This window comes from Nothoprocta perdicaria, unplaced genomic scaffold (assembly GCF_003342845.1).
Source record: "Nothoprocta perdicaria isolate Ctin4 unplaced genomic scaffold, notPer1 scaffold_41, whole genome shotgun sequence".
In the NCBI taxonomy this organism is placed as follows: Eukaryota; Metazoa; Chordata; class Aves; order Tinamiformes; family Tinamidae; genus Nothoprocta; species Nothoprocta perdicaria.
Genome location: NW_020455655.1, coordinates 4,803,139 through 4,820,062, shown reverse-complemented (window position 1 = coordinate 4,820,062; position 16,924 = coordinate 4,803,139). Strand labels below are relative to the sequence as shown.

The following is a 16,924-nucleotide window of genomic DNA, read 5'->3' as shown; positions in this document are numbered from 1 at the left end:
ATATATAAAATATATAAAATATATAAAATATATAAAATATATAAAATATATAAAATATATAAAATATATGTATAAGCTATACAATTACGATTATTAAAGAATTACTATTTGCTTGATTCAATACAAATATAGATAAAATTCAAGATGTTTAATGCAAAAAAAGAAAATCCTGAATCAACATACAATATGTTAAAGACAAAATATTCATACCAAATTAATATTCCTTGATAAGTACTTTTTRTTCTTAATGACCATGCTAGATTTTCAAAAACTAACACGATTAAACAGATCAAACTCATTCAGAGAAGGTCTATTTCCTGAAAAGGTTTTATAGTAACTCTAGAATTTGAGCACTATTTTCTCAGAACTAAGACAATTTACTCAAGCAAGCAGAATGTTTCTTGTCAGTACTCAAGGTACATCAGAAAAGTATTACAGTTTCTTACCTTGGTTTATTGTGTGGTAGTGCCTTTGCATCAACAGGAAACATTTTGGAAACAAAGACAATAACTGGGGCTGTTGGTTCACTGCTGCACTTCAGAAAAGCTGAACAAAAATGAAACTTAGTGAGTTCATCAAGCAACTAAAAATTGCAAACTCTTTTACACTCTAAACAATCTTGCTATTGTAAACTATTAAGGGAAGATGCAAGTCCACCACTGACAAGTACCATGACATGCACTAAACTCAGATACACTTTATTTTCATAACTAAGAGCAGGTCCCAGTTTGGAGGCCTGTGTCTTCTAGTTAACTTACATCGATAGAGTGTTTAATGTTGTTTGCAGAATACAGTGTTATCCTTCAGTAGAGGATGAAAATATCAGTTCCCTTACTTTCMGGGAGCAGCTTTATTGAACTATCTCTTGAAATATCAAGAGATATTAGATACCTTACAATAAAACAGCAGTCTAGTTATAAAGCCAAAAACCCAAGCYATATGCAAGACCTACTTTTTTCCTCCACATATCCATTTAAACAGATCKTTATAATGCTACCTCATTGTGGGAGCATTATATCTACATCAGTTCAAAATTGGATTTCCAAATCTACTGAATACTCAGCAGTTCTCAGCTTGCTTTTAGCTTTTCCTTAAAGATATTCACCAGACACACTAGAAGTTGACCCTTTCGAGGCATCATCATCTTTCTGATTCTACATACACGAACATGTGCAGAGCTTATAAATAACTCAGAGCTCCAAAAAGAGAATATGAGCATATGATGAGTGTTCCTGCATTTAGTACCGTGTGAAACTCTGATGTGAGAACTATTTACAAATATTCATCGGAAATCCTTCCTAAATGCCCAAACAGGTTCAGAGCCTCAGACTTAAAAACACCTGCAGCTTGAGCTACCTAAAAGCTATATGGAATAGAAGAAAACACAGGCTATAAAAAAGACATACAATGAAAGACATAACACTACGGCATATCACTGATAAATATCCATCAAGCTACAAGCAAATTAATTATAAAACTACATAAAGTCATGACGCATCATATGATTAAACACAAAAGACAACCAAGAAAGAAAGAATTTTGTAGCTGTCATGTTAACTGGAGAAGAACTACTGACCACTTTTCAGTTCCTGGGTTTCTGGTGGTAAAGAATCAAATGTTCTAGCTCCAACACACATCAGCTTTTCCACTCTCTCAGCAGTGATGTCAAGAGGACTGGGAAGTTTATTACACACCATAGCTAAAACACATTGCTAAGGATATATATTTTCTTAATGATAAACGGTAAGAAAAATGCTTTAGATGTTTGTTTCTWTAAGTCAACAATATTATGCACAAATTGTCAGCCTTAACAGATAATTAAAATCCAGCTCTGTCTCTTACCATGTATAGACCTCCTCTTCCACCCCTAGTACTGCTAGGAAACTCAGAATAGCACAATCGGAACAAGATTTACAGAACTAATTGGTAATTATACATCAATAATTTATACACAGCTACCAATTAGTTACTATGCATACATATGAATACAAGTGCATAAGCACAGACACAAAACTCACAGAAGGCATTAAAACTCTTTCTTGTAAAACAAAGTCACACAAAATTTTAATGTCTAAATTCTGCTAAAATTTCCACCCAGTTCTAATTACGCAGGTCTCTCCCTTGTCTTGCAGTGAAGTACTTGCTCCTCACTTAAATTTGTATGGATGTCCCCCTAGCTTCACTCATAGCACTGTTTCATCAACATCTTTAGTTATTATGAGAAAACACACAACAAATTACCCTCTTTACTGTCTTTTACACGTTATTACTCCAGAAATAACTTTCTTCTCCAAATGAAGCTCTCACTAATTTGGATCCTAAGAACAAGTGAGCTTTCATGCAAGTTCAACACTACCATCACCCTAAGATACAACAGCTTCTTGAAGCTTTTTGATACAGCTATATATTATGTGCCAATATATTATGAATGATTATATATATATCCTTTTTTAAAAACGAATGCAAAGACAGACAAGGAACAGTTAAAGGCTGATCTTGTATTGTAAAGGGGTGTCTCAAATTTTTAAAAATTCATGGAAAAAAATAGAACTATAAAAAGGAGATTAGCTTATCCTTCAGGAACAATACTAAAATATACACATGAACTACATAATAAAAAATATTACATTACTTTATAAGTTAATTTTTTAATGAAAACATGGCTGGAGAACATGAAGCTAGTAGAAAGACTAACTGCAGRTAAGTAAAGACACAGATATAGGTACCGAGAAAATAGATTAAACTATTATAAGCATGAAAAAGAAAACAAGTTATACCAAATCATATACTGAAACACATTAGCAAGCTCTGAAATCTAAAAACTGCCAATAGAATAAAAAGTTTGTCTTCAAGGATACAGAGGACTGCCTCGGATATTGGTAGCCACTGGCTACAAATGGCATTAAGATGAACTTTAGGGTCTGCATGCCGCGACTCCCGTGCACCAATTTTCAGTCCTAAAGAGGTGACTATCTTCTCAATTTTTTCTTTGTCTCTATAGGGAGAGGAAAAAAAATAAAAGACTCCAAATAATTTTTAACACATCTGCAAGTTCTTGTGTTTTGAAGTGATCAGAATATTTCAAAAATCATTATATCAATTAGTAAGTAATTCCATGAAAACATCACAATTCTCACCTTTTCATAACAGATTCATACAGATTCCATATGTTGTCCAGCACCAGCTGCACAAACAAGGGTTTCTTTCCTTTTGACTGGTAAAACATAAAATAAACATTATATAGCTAAYCACTAGCCATGCCTCAGTTTTACCAAAAGCCGCTAGGCTACACTTTAAACTAAATATTTTTATAARGAACTGGTAAAATCTTGACTCAAAAACAAACCAGTCATAAAAAGATAACTGCACAAGATCTCTAATTCATACTCTATTTAAAAAGTTTGAATATATGATTTGATATATTTGACATTACAGAAAGCCATCAACAACCTTCTTATGAAATTACCTGATCACCTTTCATTATCTTCTTTGCTTTTGTATTTAAATAATAATCTCCCCATAAAGTCTTCTGAAGTACTGCAGGCTTAATTCCAATCTTTTGGCTGTACAGTTTGGCAAAGTGCTCAATCCTGAAAGAATAATTTAAAAAAAAGCCTTCTAATTAAATTGTAATGCTGTTTCTGTTTAGATGTGTTTACAAGTCCAAACAAGCAATAGTTTACATGATAATCATACACAAACCTCAAATCCTTATTTTATTTTCCCCAATTGTCTTCACTTGAGCTCATGCTATTTTACACCTACACAAACATTCAGTAGWAACAGCTCAAAAACATCTGCGGTGTTTGTTTTTAAGACAGCACAAAAACTGAACCTGTTTATCTGAAATACTTYTATACTATTCCCAGAGTAAAAAATAAAAGTAATAAAATAAACCTTCTAAATATTAAGCTGTAACTCTTGTGTTTATTTTATGAAACATACATTACGCATTTAACYACAGTCTATGATCAGAATGGTAGAAGCTAATACCAAATATCCTTTGAACCACATTTGAGCTCAACCTGTCAAATGAAGGTAAATATTTTTTCAAATCAACTACTTAGGCCATTCCTTGTTTGAAGTATTGCTTAAATAATTAGTCAAGAACAAAAAATAATATAAAAACATAATGCCGTAAGGAAAAGACAATTCTGGGGGTTGAAAAGTAGGCTGCTTACAACCTAAAAAGGTGGTACTGTGATGCTTCTGTGGTTTCCTCACTCAAACTGTTGAGTATTTGTAGAAGATTTTATTTTCACATATTTTCTTCYCATACATACAAAGACACATTCACAATCAGAGCAAGAGTATTTACAGAAACTAATTTAATAATCTGCCCTTCCAAATGCAAAACTGGAAGTTTCTGCATGCCTAAGGCACCTGTTTATGTCAGTAAAATAGAAGCTGTACGTCCTGAACTGAGCCCAAAACAATCTTTTCCATTAGTTCCCCAAAAGTTGAAAGAGGAGAAAACCTCCACGATTCCTTATCAGCATGTGCATGTGGGTTTACGGCACTCTTTCAATACCTGAAGATTTTAAAAAAAAAGCACCTGTACTCCTCCCAGCACAGGAACAGACTGGCACTGCCTGATGGCTTTATTTATTCTTCTACAACAAACTATAATATTCTTAAGAACAAAGCCCCAAAGCATCTACCAACAGTCAAGGCCTGTCCTAATTAAGAAAATGCTCCACTGATCCATATTTCACCAGATGGTATTGCTGGCAGTCGTATCTCCTGAAATGAATTTTAAARAAGGCTTTTTTTCCCCTCCCATTATGTGACTTCTCTGAGCCAGGACCCACCAGCTCACAGGAAGCCACCAAGCAGTATCTGACACCAAGACAGGCTTTCACCGAGTTTCAAGAAATATGTTAGTATCTTTTGACGATGTCAAAGGGGAGAAAAAAAATTAGAGATTAAGAACGGGTGTAAGTCAGAAAATTACCAGATAGGAGTCACGTCATATTGTCTAAGCTGGAGAAAGATTGTGTGGGACAGAAAACAGTTTAATATAAACCAGACTATCATATACTGGGTACATAATTTACGTGGAACAAGAGAAAAATACTGTATCACGTAGTCTCCGGCTGTGACACATGGATAATTCAATAAAGACAATTTAAGAAATGTTTCAATAAATACAACAGAAAAGAAATAACACTTGGAGAATCCTACCAAATACATTTTTTAATTCTCATATTCATATTAAAAAAACAAACAATCCTGCAGTGCTTTCTAAAACTCCTATCAATACCAATATTTCCTCAAAGAAATTGATCTTGAAGAACAAGATGACAACCAGAAGAACTAAGTTAGAAAAAAATCTTACAGCATAGGTTCAGCTAAAATATAAGCAGGAATACTTTGCTTAAGAATTCTTAAGATTACTACTTAAGATTACTACATTTGACTCAGCCGTCACTGAGTCACTGCAAGGACTGTATCATTTCTCCTGCCAGTTCCTCTCAAAACTATTTTTCCTATAAACAGAAAGACAGAAAGCAGGACAGACAGATACACTGCATTAAGAGTAATTTATACTGCCCTTTGTTTATGGATTTTTAATTGCTCAAAGTTGGATGCCAGTTCTGTCTCTTACACAGGATTTATTTCACCTCATATCTGAACTTTCTTCCTTTAAATCATATGACAGTGAATTGAAAGAGGGMATCTAGGCAGAAGCACAAGCCTGACATCACCAGTTAAGCACAAAGATCAAAGTACTACAGTGATAACACAACTACCTTTGTTGGGCAATATAAAACTAAAAGGTGGACGTGATAGATCTACCTGCGGACTGGAACCAGCTGGAACTTAAATGTACTCAGCCCACAGCCACGACACCCTCTCCCACTCCTTCTCTAACTCAGCACTTCTTCTCTTGTTGCATCTCAGTTTCACAGAGCTGGTTCCCAACCTGACCACATGTCTTTATAGACAAGCTCCAATCCATAACACACTCTTTTCTTTAAGGGTGCTCACGTTCTCACCCACGCATTGTAAACGCACGAGCCATCGYTCCCTGCCATATGCTCAGCCTGTTTTCTCTCCAACAAAAGACACCAGAGGGTGAGATCAAGCTCTTAAATGAAGGAGAAATGTTACCGAGTACTGAATATGAGCAAAAGGCTACCTTGCACAGTTGAATACATAAGCTGTGCAGGAAATTAAGGAAATGTTGTAAGRTAAGGTGTAAGAGTTCAGGCAGAGGCCAGTGAGGAGCAGCTCAGAGATGCTCAGCATCAGACTCATCCTACACAATGATTTAGGACACAGTGCTGCCAAGCAGGATGGGAAGCTGGAGGAAATCCAACCAGCAAAGTGGTGCCTTTCTGTACTGTGAGGCAGCAGAGACACCAAGCAGTGGGTGGGCAATTGTGTGGAACCTGAGGGAGTTCAGACAACACCTGTGCTCATGGGCGGACCACAAAAGGTGTGAAGGCCAGATGAGGTTTTCCACATAAATAGAAAGGTCTTCCAACATGCATCCTGTACGGAAGAACCTTAAATCCAAACAAAAGCTTGAYTTTGACTTAAAAATGTTACAGTTCAATATTGCACAATCATTTAAAAAAAGAGATGTGGACTAAATTATAGAGTGCATTTTTCTAATTGTGTACTCAGGATAAAGACAAGGACTCCACCTTGCGGCAACCAAACTGTATGTGCAACCCGAGCAAGTGGCTGCTGCCCTCTGAACCTCATTCCTAAGAGCAGGACTGAAAAACAGACCTGACGGCAAACTCAAATATAGACAATTTTCTGATGTTGTTCTACCCTCAAATTCTCTGCAATGGTCTTCAATAACTGCTGAAACAGAAATACAAATGTTATGTAACAAGAGATAAGAAACACACCTGAAAGAAGAAAAATAACAGGAAAAAGAAAGTTAATTATGACAGGTAAGTATAAACACCTGAGAACAAAGGCATAATTTCACAAAGAAGCCAAAGTCTGGTAGAGAAAAGGCAGATCAAACTAATTCCRTAATGAGCTCTGCACTGGACAGCTGAAACTGATYGCCTGTTGCCAGTTGTCCATCTTGTTATGCTTGTTATGAATGCCCCAGGAGCTAGAAGGGACAATCTTCTCGTGAAACAGCTCTTGTACTCCTGAAGTTTTTAGCCTACTCTATCAAACTGCACTGATCAATAGAACACTAAGTTCACCTTAACAGCCTACACCCTAAACTACACTTGGGTTGGCAGCTATTCTACAAAATAGAGGTCGTTGGCTCAGGAGCAGTTGCTTCCATTGACAGATGCCAAAGTCAGTATTATTTTCAGCTGCCCAGTGTTAACATATAGTAGAACTGACAGGTACACAGCAGCCTATCACACATATTAAAAATATATTCCAAATGATAACATTTGAAGGTCTTACGGTAATAATATAATAGCAAGGCAGTAATTAAATCTCAGACTTACCCAAAACCCCAGCCATCAATTGCACTGGCAAACACTACATTTCCATAGTCTGGTGAGAAATAAAGATGAGAATCATCAGTATCTTCTAAGCCAGCACTCCAGTCATAAATTTGATCTCCTGCTGCAGAATCCGAGGCACTTTCTGTTTCTYTCTCAGCTCTTTCTTCCAGTACTTTAGAGGTAAAGAGTGTTCCTGTGACTGCATTGACCTGGGAGGGTAAGAACACGTTAAGATTTACTCATTCCTTCACAACTCATCCAACTAAAATGCAATTCAACACAACCTCACTAACATAAATAATAGATTGGTTTAACAAATTAAAAAGCCATGGTAAGGATTCATAATGCATAATCCATAATTTAAAACAGAAGCCCTTCTGTATCTAATCCTGTCATGTGAAAGTAGGGGTTTGATGATATTAACATCTGAGGATTGTCTCAGATATACGTTAYCATACATAATGTATTTTGTTCCTCCAAATAAAGAACGGTGACATAAAAACTCATTACATCCGACAGCCAAACAACAAACAAGGGCCAAAGAAAACCATGTAGACAAGTGTTTACAGAAAACTCTGAAAATAAAGTTTAAAGGCAGCTTAATTTACGGCTTTAAAGATGAATTAATTTCATTTCTGCACACACCCACTAGTATTTTCCTAGAAGATGTGTTTGATAATTCTTTATACTACACCATCTGAGGTGCAGAATGTGCATGGTGGCACTTGGTCTCAGGAAGCAAGGAAAACTGGTTCTGCTACCCTATATTTATTCCAGGTATGAGCCACTGAAAATTGCAATGTCACTCAATTGGGAGAAAAAGGGACAGGAGAAAAACAAGACAAAAGCTGCTGTATGAACATAGCAGTAGAGAGTGAATACCTGTTCCAAGATATTCTTCAGATGCATGTAAGCTTCCTGAGGGGTGAACTTGAGCTCCACAATCAAACGGTCAATCTTATTTATCACCAATACTGGACGGATATTTTCTAGCCATGCTTGCCGTAGAACTGCTTGAGTCTATTAAAAAGAAATAGTTTTTTTTTTTTTTTTTTTAAATACACTACACAATGCCACAAAAGCAGTGCAGTGTTAAAGAGAAGGGCAATATAATTCTAAAATGTAAATAAATTTATAATAAGGTCCCAGTTTGAAATGTCAGCCAGAACTTTGACTCACATAGTACATAGCATTAATACAGAATTCTGAAGAGACCATTTTTACAGCAAAAAAAGCTCCTCCTAACATATAGTTTCTAAGCCAAGTTTCAAAATCAAACCATGAAAAAGTAAAATATAACCATCACAATGCTTTTTTGAATAATTCTTCGCTTTTAATTCCCTGAACACACATAACAATATTATTTGATTCATTTTTCCTTTAGACATTTATTCTTCCCTATACAGATATTCCATTATCAGAAAAAAAAGAGATATACTCACTGCTTCAATACCACACCCACTCATCAATAAACATTACTTCTTTTTTTTTTTTCCAGTACAGATGGAAATAAAAAGAAACACTATCCTCTTTCATACCTATGTTATTTATGGAAAGTTTCACAAATTTTTTAAATCAGTTTAACTTATTTCTAACAACATACTTAAGACATATAAGCATTCTTTTGCTTACTCTCTCTTCTCTATCCTCTTCATGTATTTAATATACTTTATTTCACCTGTGGACAGACTCCTTCAACAGCATCCACCACTATGATGCAACCATCACAGAGTCGGACAGCAGTAGATACTTCTGAAGAAAAATCCACGTGCCCTGGAGAATCTATTAAGTTTATCAGATACTCCTCATCACCTAGGACCAAACAAAAAGGTAGTATTAGAAAACAGTTTTCAAAAGTATTTATTTCAGTCACTTGGTTATACTGTTTAAGCTACGAATACTAGAAACTGCAGTGGCAGTTATGCTTTCAAAACTTTCCACCAGGCTACTTACTGTGCTTTAAGTACAGAACCATACAATAAAACAGCAAAGTCACCAAAAAACACAGTACAGGAATGAAAATCTTGAAATTGACAGAACTGTGAAATGTAATAATCAAAGAATACTAAAGGGTATACATAAAAATGGAGCAGAAGACTTCTGACTTGCTTATTTTAAATTTTTAAGGTAGCTTCTCTAACACTAACATGGAACTTGACTATCCTGGTTGTCTAGGTCTTCGCGGTGTCACAAACTACATCAGAAAAATCTAAGAGTTGCACATAAAATATCTCAACAAGAAAAGAACAAAACAAAACAGAATGAGAACATGAGTAAAAATCTTGACGTTTATACGTGCCAGCATCAATAACCTACCCTTCTCAAAGTGCAATGAAATGGCACTGGATTTCATCGTTATTCCTCGGATCTGTTCATCTTCTCGACTATCTAGGTATCTCAGCTGAGTACAAAAGCAGAGAAAGAGGTGATAAATCAGCAGATTCATCTTCACAAACTGCCTCTCARCTGTCTCAGAGGAAATAAGGTCTAGTGAGACTTGAAACTTCATTCCTTGATCACCCCTGAGTTACCAACCCCAAGTACCTACACACCAGGATTTTGTTTAAAATTACAGCAATACTCTACCTTTCCTGCCAAACGGCTGGAGATTATCCCATTGCTAGAGATCAGGCAATCAGCTAAAGTAGTCTTGCCTGAAAAGAAAAATAAACAGTTTCAATAAGTATACACAATAGAGAAGGAKAAGACAATGCTACGAATATTGACGTCTACTGTTATGACATATAAAAAATAAAGGCTTTAAAAGGAAGGTACAAAACAGTTAAAACAATGACACAAACAATTCAATCTGACATACATCAGGTGCTYGTAATTTGTTTTTAGTAAACCGGGCACCACTTTAAGCAATCAAAAGGCAAGCAGCCTTTTACAAAAAGCAAAACCCTGATACATTATATAASTAGCTAAACTTAATATCCTGAAAAAAAAGCATTTATTGCGCTTCCACGTGTGCAAAGCAGTTCTACCCACCCAACATGCAGCTATAACACCTCACCCTGCGCACGCGAACCTTTAATTCATGTCAACAACCAAAATCAGCATTCCAGAAGTTGGAAAGAAAAACAACTTATCAAAAGGTAAGGCTCTGCGGAATAACGAAGGGTGGTTTGTATCAGGAAACGGAGGCCGGGGCATGCGGGCAAGTCGCTTCYCCGCCCCGTGGCGGGACCGAGGCACCCTGGACCCGGCCCGGTCCCGTCCCGCTCACCGTGGTCCACGTGCGCCAGGATGCAGATGTTCCTGATGCCGCCCGTCTTCCTCTGGAGGCCGCGGCTCCGCGCCGCGCCGGGGGTCCCGGTCCCGTCCCGCTCACCGTGGTCCACGTGCGCCAGGATGCAGATGTTCCTGATGCCGCCCGTCTTCCTCTGGAGGCCGCGGCTCCGCGCCGCGCCGCTCAGGACCATGGTGCTCGCGCTGCGGGCGGGAACGGGAGCGGGGCGCCGCGCTCAGCAGCGGGCCCGGCGGCAGCGCCCCGGCCCCACAGGACACGGGCCGCGGAGGGAGACGAACCCGGAGTCCGAACCTCGCGCGGCCCGCGTCTCCCTCCGCCGCGGCGGAGCACCGGGGTGGGGGGGAGGAGAGGGCGCCCCCACCTGCGCCGCCGCGCGCCGCACGCACCCGGAAGCCGGCAGCCCTCCCCGGCCCCGCCCCCGCGCGTGACGTGGGGCGGAAGCGGCGGCCGTTGCTAGGCGGCGGCGCGGCGCGGGGATGAGGCGGCCGCGGTGCGTGTGCGAGCTGTGCACGTGCGGGTGAGTGCGGGCAGGGAGGCGGCACGAGCCCGGCTGCCCCCCAGGGCGAACCGGCGCGCCAGGAAACCCCGGGAACGGCCGCGGGGGCTGCTCTGCGCTCCCCGAGCCGCGGGAGGGCGGAGGGGCCGCCGAGGGCTCGTACTCGCAGCAGCAAAGCCACAATCCCAGGTTGAAGTCAGTCTTAAAATCCCCAAAGCGGATGTGWCTCAGGACCAAGAAGCTGGAAGCGTTTTCCCCGAGCGTTCCCGTGGAGCGGCAGTCTCTCTGCCCCTGCTCCCACACGGGACATCACATCCGTGGCCCTACGTTACGGCTGTTCTTTGCCCCAGAGCTTTGCTTCAAAAGRCCTAGATGAATCAAGAGTTAGAGGTTTTTTTTTTTTATGATTTAATATCAAACACAGCTTAGGCTGAAGTACAGAGAGGGAGCGATAGGACAGTGTGACAGCAGAAAGCTACAACCCAACTGGATGCCAACTTAAATACTCGGGTTTATAATATCAATTATTGAATAAAACAGAAAGTTTAAACACTGAAACACTGAAAGTTCTGCAGAAAACAAAATCTTAAGAAGTTATTGTTTTAAGCAGCGTATTGTGTTTGCTTTGGCATAGCTACAGTGTTCCTGTGTTTAGAGGAGTACTGGTTGCTTGGCAGTGTTACCTGGACGTTGCAACACATACGTGTTCTAGAAGAGATTGCAAAGGGTCAGCACTTCCCCACCTGCTGCACTGCTGTTATCCCTTTCTTAAAGCTAGATTCCTGAACTATGAAAGCTTAAATAAAGAGGAAATATATTTCTCTGAAATATAGGTGGTTTAAGCTTCCGTACTGACCACACCTAAATATGCAAACCTRTATAAAACACTGAGTCTACTAGCAGCACAAGAGTGGGTGTCAGAGAAGAAGTGAAACAGGGTAGTTATTCTTATAAATAAGAGTTATAATATAATGAAAGATTAAATGAAAAGAGAGGAAAGTGTATCTTGTTGGCAGCATTGCTTAGAAGACTGAGATGAACTCTGTCCATTCTTCGTATTCCGCACTAAGGTACGGTGATACYGAGTGCTATGTGGTTAGGGTGCTGTGGGACCTGTGTCAGCGCCGTGTTTTGCATTTTCCTCTACCACTCAATAAAGATTTTAAACCGAGGCTACTCAGTGTTTGCTCTTCCTCACTTGTTACTTGCTCCCAAATAGGACATTTCCCTCTTAAATGAAACTATTGAAAATAATCCCACCTGATGTGTTGTACCCAGGCGCCATCGCTGCCCGCACAAACCCACAAGGATCTATGATACTGGACAACAGCCGTACCTCACAACCGAGTATGTGGAAAAATACCCCAAGTACAGCAACGTCTCTCCTCCCCAGAGCCTTAAGCCRAAGCAAGAGTATCAAGCGCATCGTGGCAAAATGGAAGGAATCACCACATTTAAGTAAACATTTTTAAGCTACATATTTTACAGCTACTTTGTATTTTAAAGATTCCCATATTTTTGGTTTAAGGGCAACTGCACTTTGCATTGCATTCATTTTTGAAGTGCAATCATTGTGTCTTTTGCTTTCCTAAGGTATTTTAAAGTAGTAGTAATGAGTATAAAAATACAATCACCTCAAAAATATCACCATAAGTAGTGAAGCAAATATACAAAAAAATTGTGTTCCTTACAGCATACTTTAATCTGTAAAGAAGGTATTTTTGTTCTAAATGTTCTAAACAATTAGGACTGTGAGAAAGCCCAATGCAGAGAGGTCACGAGGTCTGGCCCTTCAGTTATGGCATCAACTTGGCTTTTCAGCAGAAACATTTTAAGCTTTTTCTCCATCTAATAAAAAAAWTGCAAAAGTGATTCTATCAGAAAAAGAAGTTTTTAACCAGTGTTTCCTTTCTCCTCCATTCAGATCTGATTATTTACCATATGATATTGTGAAGCGACCATTTCGGGTACCAGAACAATATAAACCAAAGACCGGAGAAATACAACTGGGAACAACATATCAGAAAGATTATAATGCTCATAAAATACAACCAGCAATGATAGTAAGACCCTTAGAGAGAAAACACACTACAGGAGGAAAATTGGACACCATACCAACCTATCAAGGTAATAATATCTGCCTTCTTTAGAAGGACAAGGTAGTATCCTGAATCATGCAAGATATGAAACCAAATTTCTTACTTTAGCCCAGAGAGATGAATAGAAAGCAGGTGAAAGCTTTTAGATGTTCAGCACTCTAGCTGTTTCAGAGCTGATATTTAGGTTTCTAAGGGGAAGCCTTCTGCAGGTTTCCTTGGCTAGAAGGAGAGAAACTCCCATGTACGTGAGGGTATCTCATACATAAGTGGTGCCAGCTGAGGAGGAGCTAGGAAGTCCTGGAGGCTGTAGTTACACCTCCAAATATATTGCCCAGATGGCTTTAGAAAAAAATGTATTACGAATGACGTTGGAGTGATCAATGTGAAACCATCTCCCCTGTTCTGTGGTMTGGGCAAACTTCACCTGCCACTGCAGTTACCCGTAGTGTAGGTCAACAGCCTGTGCTGCATAGCTTGTACCCCAGCCTCCAGTTAAAAGTATGTAAATGTAGATAGTATATATTACCTACAAGAGGTGTCAGGATAAGAAAATCAATATATACCTGATTATGAGGACCAGTGGTATAAGAAAAGATTAAGGTGAGTTAACAAGAACCAGATATAGCCATTAAAATACAAAGTTAGAATCCTTGGTGTGATGCAAGCAGAGAAGGGATTGCAGTAACAGAAACAGAGCTAGAAGGATAGAATTTGAGGGAAAAAAAGGACTTATCATTTACCAGCTTATTTATAATTATACCTATGTATATGTATTTAATAAATGTGTATTATTCTAAAATATATTTATAGAGAAAGATGGATCATCTATTTAGCCTCCATATAARTACATAGGTGGTATAAAGTAATGACTAATTTAGTCTATTCTCAGTATAAAATTAGGCATGAAACTGCTTTATTCAAGAACTACCTATTTGATCAAAAGAGAGTATGAAGGAGTGAAAAACTGCTGAAACTAAAGTACAGTGATTGCAAATAAACAAATTGGTATTAACTCCCTGTGAAGAAGTTCAGGCTGGATACTGAGAAGTCTCTAAAAGATCATTCTCTTTAAAAAATAACATAAATTAGGAAAAAAAAAAGAGGCAAAGAAAAACAAACAAACAAAAAAAAAACTAACTAGCTTTTGCACTGCTGATAAGAAGAAAATGAGGGGTCATTGTCTCTACYAGCACTGAATATGGCCCAGGACCTAGACAGTTTCTTTTGGTCCTATATAACTGACATATATTTCCATGTAAAATAGAAGGTAGTATATCTATAACCTGTTAATAGTAATTCTATGTATACATACACATTTAATCTTGACATAGAACATTTTATTTTCCTCAAAGAAATAGCCCTAGCAGGTAATTAAGTAGAATTTTCTCCCAGTTCTATTCCAGTAATAGCAGAAAGACGTATTTGCCATGTCACAAACATGCAGATAACATTACCATTCTCATTTATATCCATTTCATTTGGATGGGGAGGGTTAATAACAAAAAGGGACTTAATTTTAAAGGAACACTCAATAATAAATATTTACACAATATGTATATATATTATATATATATGTATTTTGTCTTAAAGATGACTATAGGCTGTGGGGAGTTCAAAGAAGGGAACCTAATAAGGTGGACCACACATACCATCCACCTACAGAGAAGTTTGGGAATTCTACTACATTCCAAGATGACTTTGTTCCTAGGGAACTGAATCCCAGGAAAAGTTTTAAACCTCTCTGTATGCCCAAGCTTTCCGATGTACCTTTTGATGGCATTACCAGCCATCGCACTTCTTACATTGCTCATCAACTGGAACCAAAATTTGTGCGATCAAAAGAAGAATACAGGCCAAGCAACAAACCCTTTGAAGATCTCACAACCCATCGGAATGATTTTAAGGGGTTACCTGGGCAGCTTGCAAAAAGCTGCAAGCCTGAAAATACTAAAGTTGAGTCAAATGCTCATTTTAACGGGCTCACCGAATTCCAGGATCGTTTTCAGCCATGGTCAGTCTCCTTGCCCGAGGTCCGCAAAACAAAAGAATACATTCCACCCGCGGGGAACATGGATTTCCACTCCACAAGCCACCTTGATTATGTTAAACACCAGATTTCTCCTGTCGTCCCAATAAGACCAGTTTCTAATGGAAGAAGAATCGATGCCCCTTTCCAAGGGAATACTACCACAAAAGATGACTTTCAAGCTTGGGACAGCTGTCGGCAAGAAATTATTAAAAAACATGAGGAAATTCCAAAACCCACAGGAAAATTTGATGATTTAACCACATTCAAATCTCATTACACACCACATGAGATTATTCCAGCTCAAAGTTTCAAGCCTTTACACGTTGTGCTTCCCAATTCAGCTCGTTTTGAGGATGAAACTATGTACCGCACAGAATATACTCCAAAGAAACAAGAGATGTGCCCAGCAAATTATCCATCTCCTCCAGGATACATCTATGTAAACACAGATTCCCATGGTCACAAATTCTTCCGCCAGCTTACTCCAGAAATTTCTGAACCAAGTGGTAATCATGTTCCAAAGGAAATAGCTGTTGTGTCATGATATTCCGAAGTTTTATTTCAAGCAGCTTTTGCTACTGGTTCATTTTTCCTTAGATAAAACTGAGAGCAAAWCAAATAATGCATGTTTTGATTTAAAAACATTAAAACTAATAGTTCAAAGAAAATCAAAACAATCAGTGAAGTTTATTACCAGACTAACAAAGATTAGCCAATTTTTGTAGCAATAATAAGTCCTCTGGATTTCCTGGACTTTCCAGTTTTACTATGTTTTAKCTCAAACAGGTACATGGTTGATTTTTTTTCCCAAATTTTCATCAAATCAAATTATTTGTAGATTAACAAAAATATAACTTAAATACATTTTGATCATAGCACCTTTTTCATAGTAGAGAAAAAGGCTATAATTAACTGATCAGTAGCACCTTTCCTCTCAGCAATACTTCGAATGATCTGATGATTTTTTTGTTATCCAAATCCAGTATTGTAAGATAGCATCCCATRAAACCTAGACATTTCTAAAAACTTGGTATTTTTTCATTTCTTGTTTTCATTCATTTCAAAAGTGCCTAAAGTAACTTTGCTTGTTTTTCTTTTCACATACTCGAAATCACTCAGACATAAAACAGGTCATTAGACTTTGTTCCCTAATTTCCCTGATAGAGCATTTTTAGCSTCACTTTCAATGAAAACAAAGCTGATGCAAACACCAAGTATAGATGTCTCCTCATCAGCTCAGTGTGAGTTTAATCAAATTCCACAAACAGATTGCACAGATAATTGGTTTTCTGATTTCCTGATGGAGATGGCAAAGAAGATAGAATGGAGCTCAAGAATTAATGCCAATCCACAGTAGCTTTCACTCTTGCTATCTGCTTTCTAAAGCTGGGAATTAATTGCCAAAGTTCACTGCAAAGGCAGGCTGAAGGATGGAATAGCAGAAAAACTAAAAAGATATATGCAGAGGTAAGAGAAAATGTTAGTGGAACTCAGTTAAAAGAGATACCACAGCAGTCACACAAATCTCTACGCAGTCAGGATTCAGGCTGCCTGTTCTTTAAAGATTTGTTACAAATACACAGAAAACAAACTGTTTATAGAAATGATACA

At 38.2% G+C, this 16,924-nt stretch overlaps 2 protein-coding genes across 4 annotated transcripts in view; one reads left to right on the top strand and one right to left on the bottom strand.

Annotated features, from left to right (window-relative positions):
• The window catches only part of EFL1 (elongation factor like GTPase 1), a 68,054-nt gene extending 57,186 nt beyond the window's left edge, over window positions 1-10,868 (bottom strand). For 2 of the 3 annotated variants that reach the window (XM_026045704.1, XM_026045705.1), the window contains exons 1-11: window positions 10,771-10,868; window positions 10,023-10,090; window positions 9,753-9,837; window positions 9,115-9,248; window positions 8,319-8,456; window positions 7,437-7,645; window positions 3,467-3,590; window positions 3,138-3,214; window positions 2,859-2,995; window positions 1,577-1,699; window positions 447-546 (exon numbers count right to left, since the gene is read on the bottom strand). In XM_026045704.1, the coding sequence (XP_025901489.1) occupies window positions 447-546; window positions 1,577-1,699; window positions 2,859-2,995; window positions 3,138-3,214; window positions 3,467-3,590; window positions 7,437-7,645; window positions 8,319-8,456; window positions 9,115-9,248; window positions 9,753-9,837; window positions 10,023-10,090; window positions 10,771-10,861 (1,286 nt within the window). In that variant the 5' untranslated portion in view covers window positions 10,862-10,868. Of the gene's footprint in view, window positions 1-446; window positions 547-1,576; window positions 1,700-2,858; window positions 2,996-3,137; window positions 3,215-3,466; window positions 3,591-7,436; window positions 7,646-8,318; window positions 8,457-9,114; window positions 9,249-9,752; window positions 9,838-10,022; window positions 10,091-10,427; window positions 10,450-10,770 lie in introns of those variants that run through there. The other variant, XM_026045706.1, reaches the window with a different exon arrangement.
• A 1,352-nt stretch (window positions 10,869-12,220) lies between these two features.
• SAXO2 (stabilizer of axonemal microtubules 2) lies at window positions 12,221-15,961 on the top strand. Its single transcript, XM_026045820.1, has 4 exons — window positions 12,221-12,255; window positions 12,464-12,643; window positions 13,110-13,312; window positions 14,875-15,961. The coding sequence occupies exons 1-4, from the start codon at window positions 12,221-12,223 to the stop codon at window positions 15,855-15,857; spliced, it is 1,401 nt and encodes a 466-aa protein (XP_025901605.1). The 3' UTR covers window positions 15,858-15,961.
• The last annotated feature ends 963 nt before the right edge of the window (window positions 15,962-16,924 follow it).